Raw genomic sequence first — 254 nt, 5'->3', positions numbered from 1 at the left:
TTTATAACCACTGTATGTGGACTTCTGATAGTCCTATTAAATAATCCTCCACAATCACATAAATCAACTCACCAAGTTAACAAGAGGCCCTCCAGAGTTTCCGTACTTCTCACGGATTACATGAAATATTAGACAGAGACCGTTACATCATTACAAGATATTAAACAAAAGCAATGTCAGAATCTCTATATGCATGTGTCCTGAGCAAAAGAATAATCAGGCTGTAAATGGTGTGTGTATAAGTGTGTGTGTGT

General features: G+C 36.6%; 1 protein-coding gene across 1 annotated transcript in view; it reads right to left on the bottom strand.

The window, feature by feature from the left end:
* htra3a (HtrA serine peptidase 3a) overlaps positions 1-254 on the bottom strand; it is a 4458-nt gene that overhangs the window by 1653 nt on the left and 2551 nt on the right. Inside the window, exon 5 of the mRNA XM_035660485.1 lies at positions 73-105. Coding sequence (XP_035516378.1) covers positions 73-105 — 33 coding nt within the window. The remainder of the gene's footprint in view (positions 1-72; positions 106-254) is intronic.

This window comes from Morone saxatilis, unplaced genomic scaffold, assembly GCF_004916995.1.
Source record: "Morone saxatilis isolate NCDOM2014 unplaced genomic scaffold, NCSU_SB_2.0 Contig17, whole genome shotgun sequence".
NCBI lineage: Eukaryota > Metazoa > Chordata > Actinopteri > Moronidae > Morone > Morone saxatilis.
Note: the sequence above shows the minus strand (reverse complement) of the source record. Positions and strands in the feature narration are given on the sequence as shown.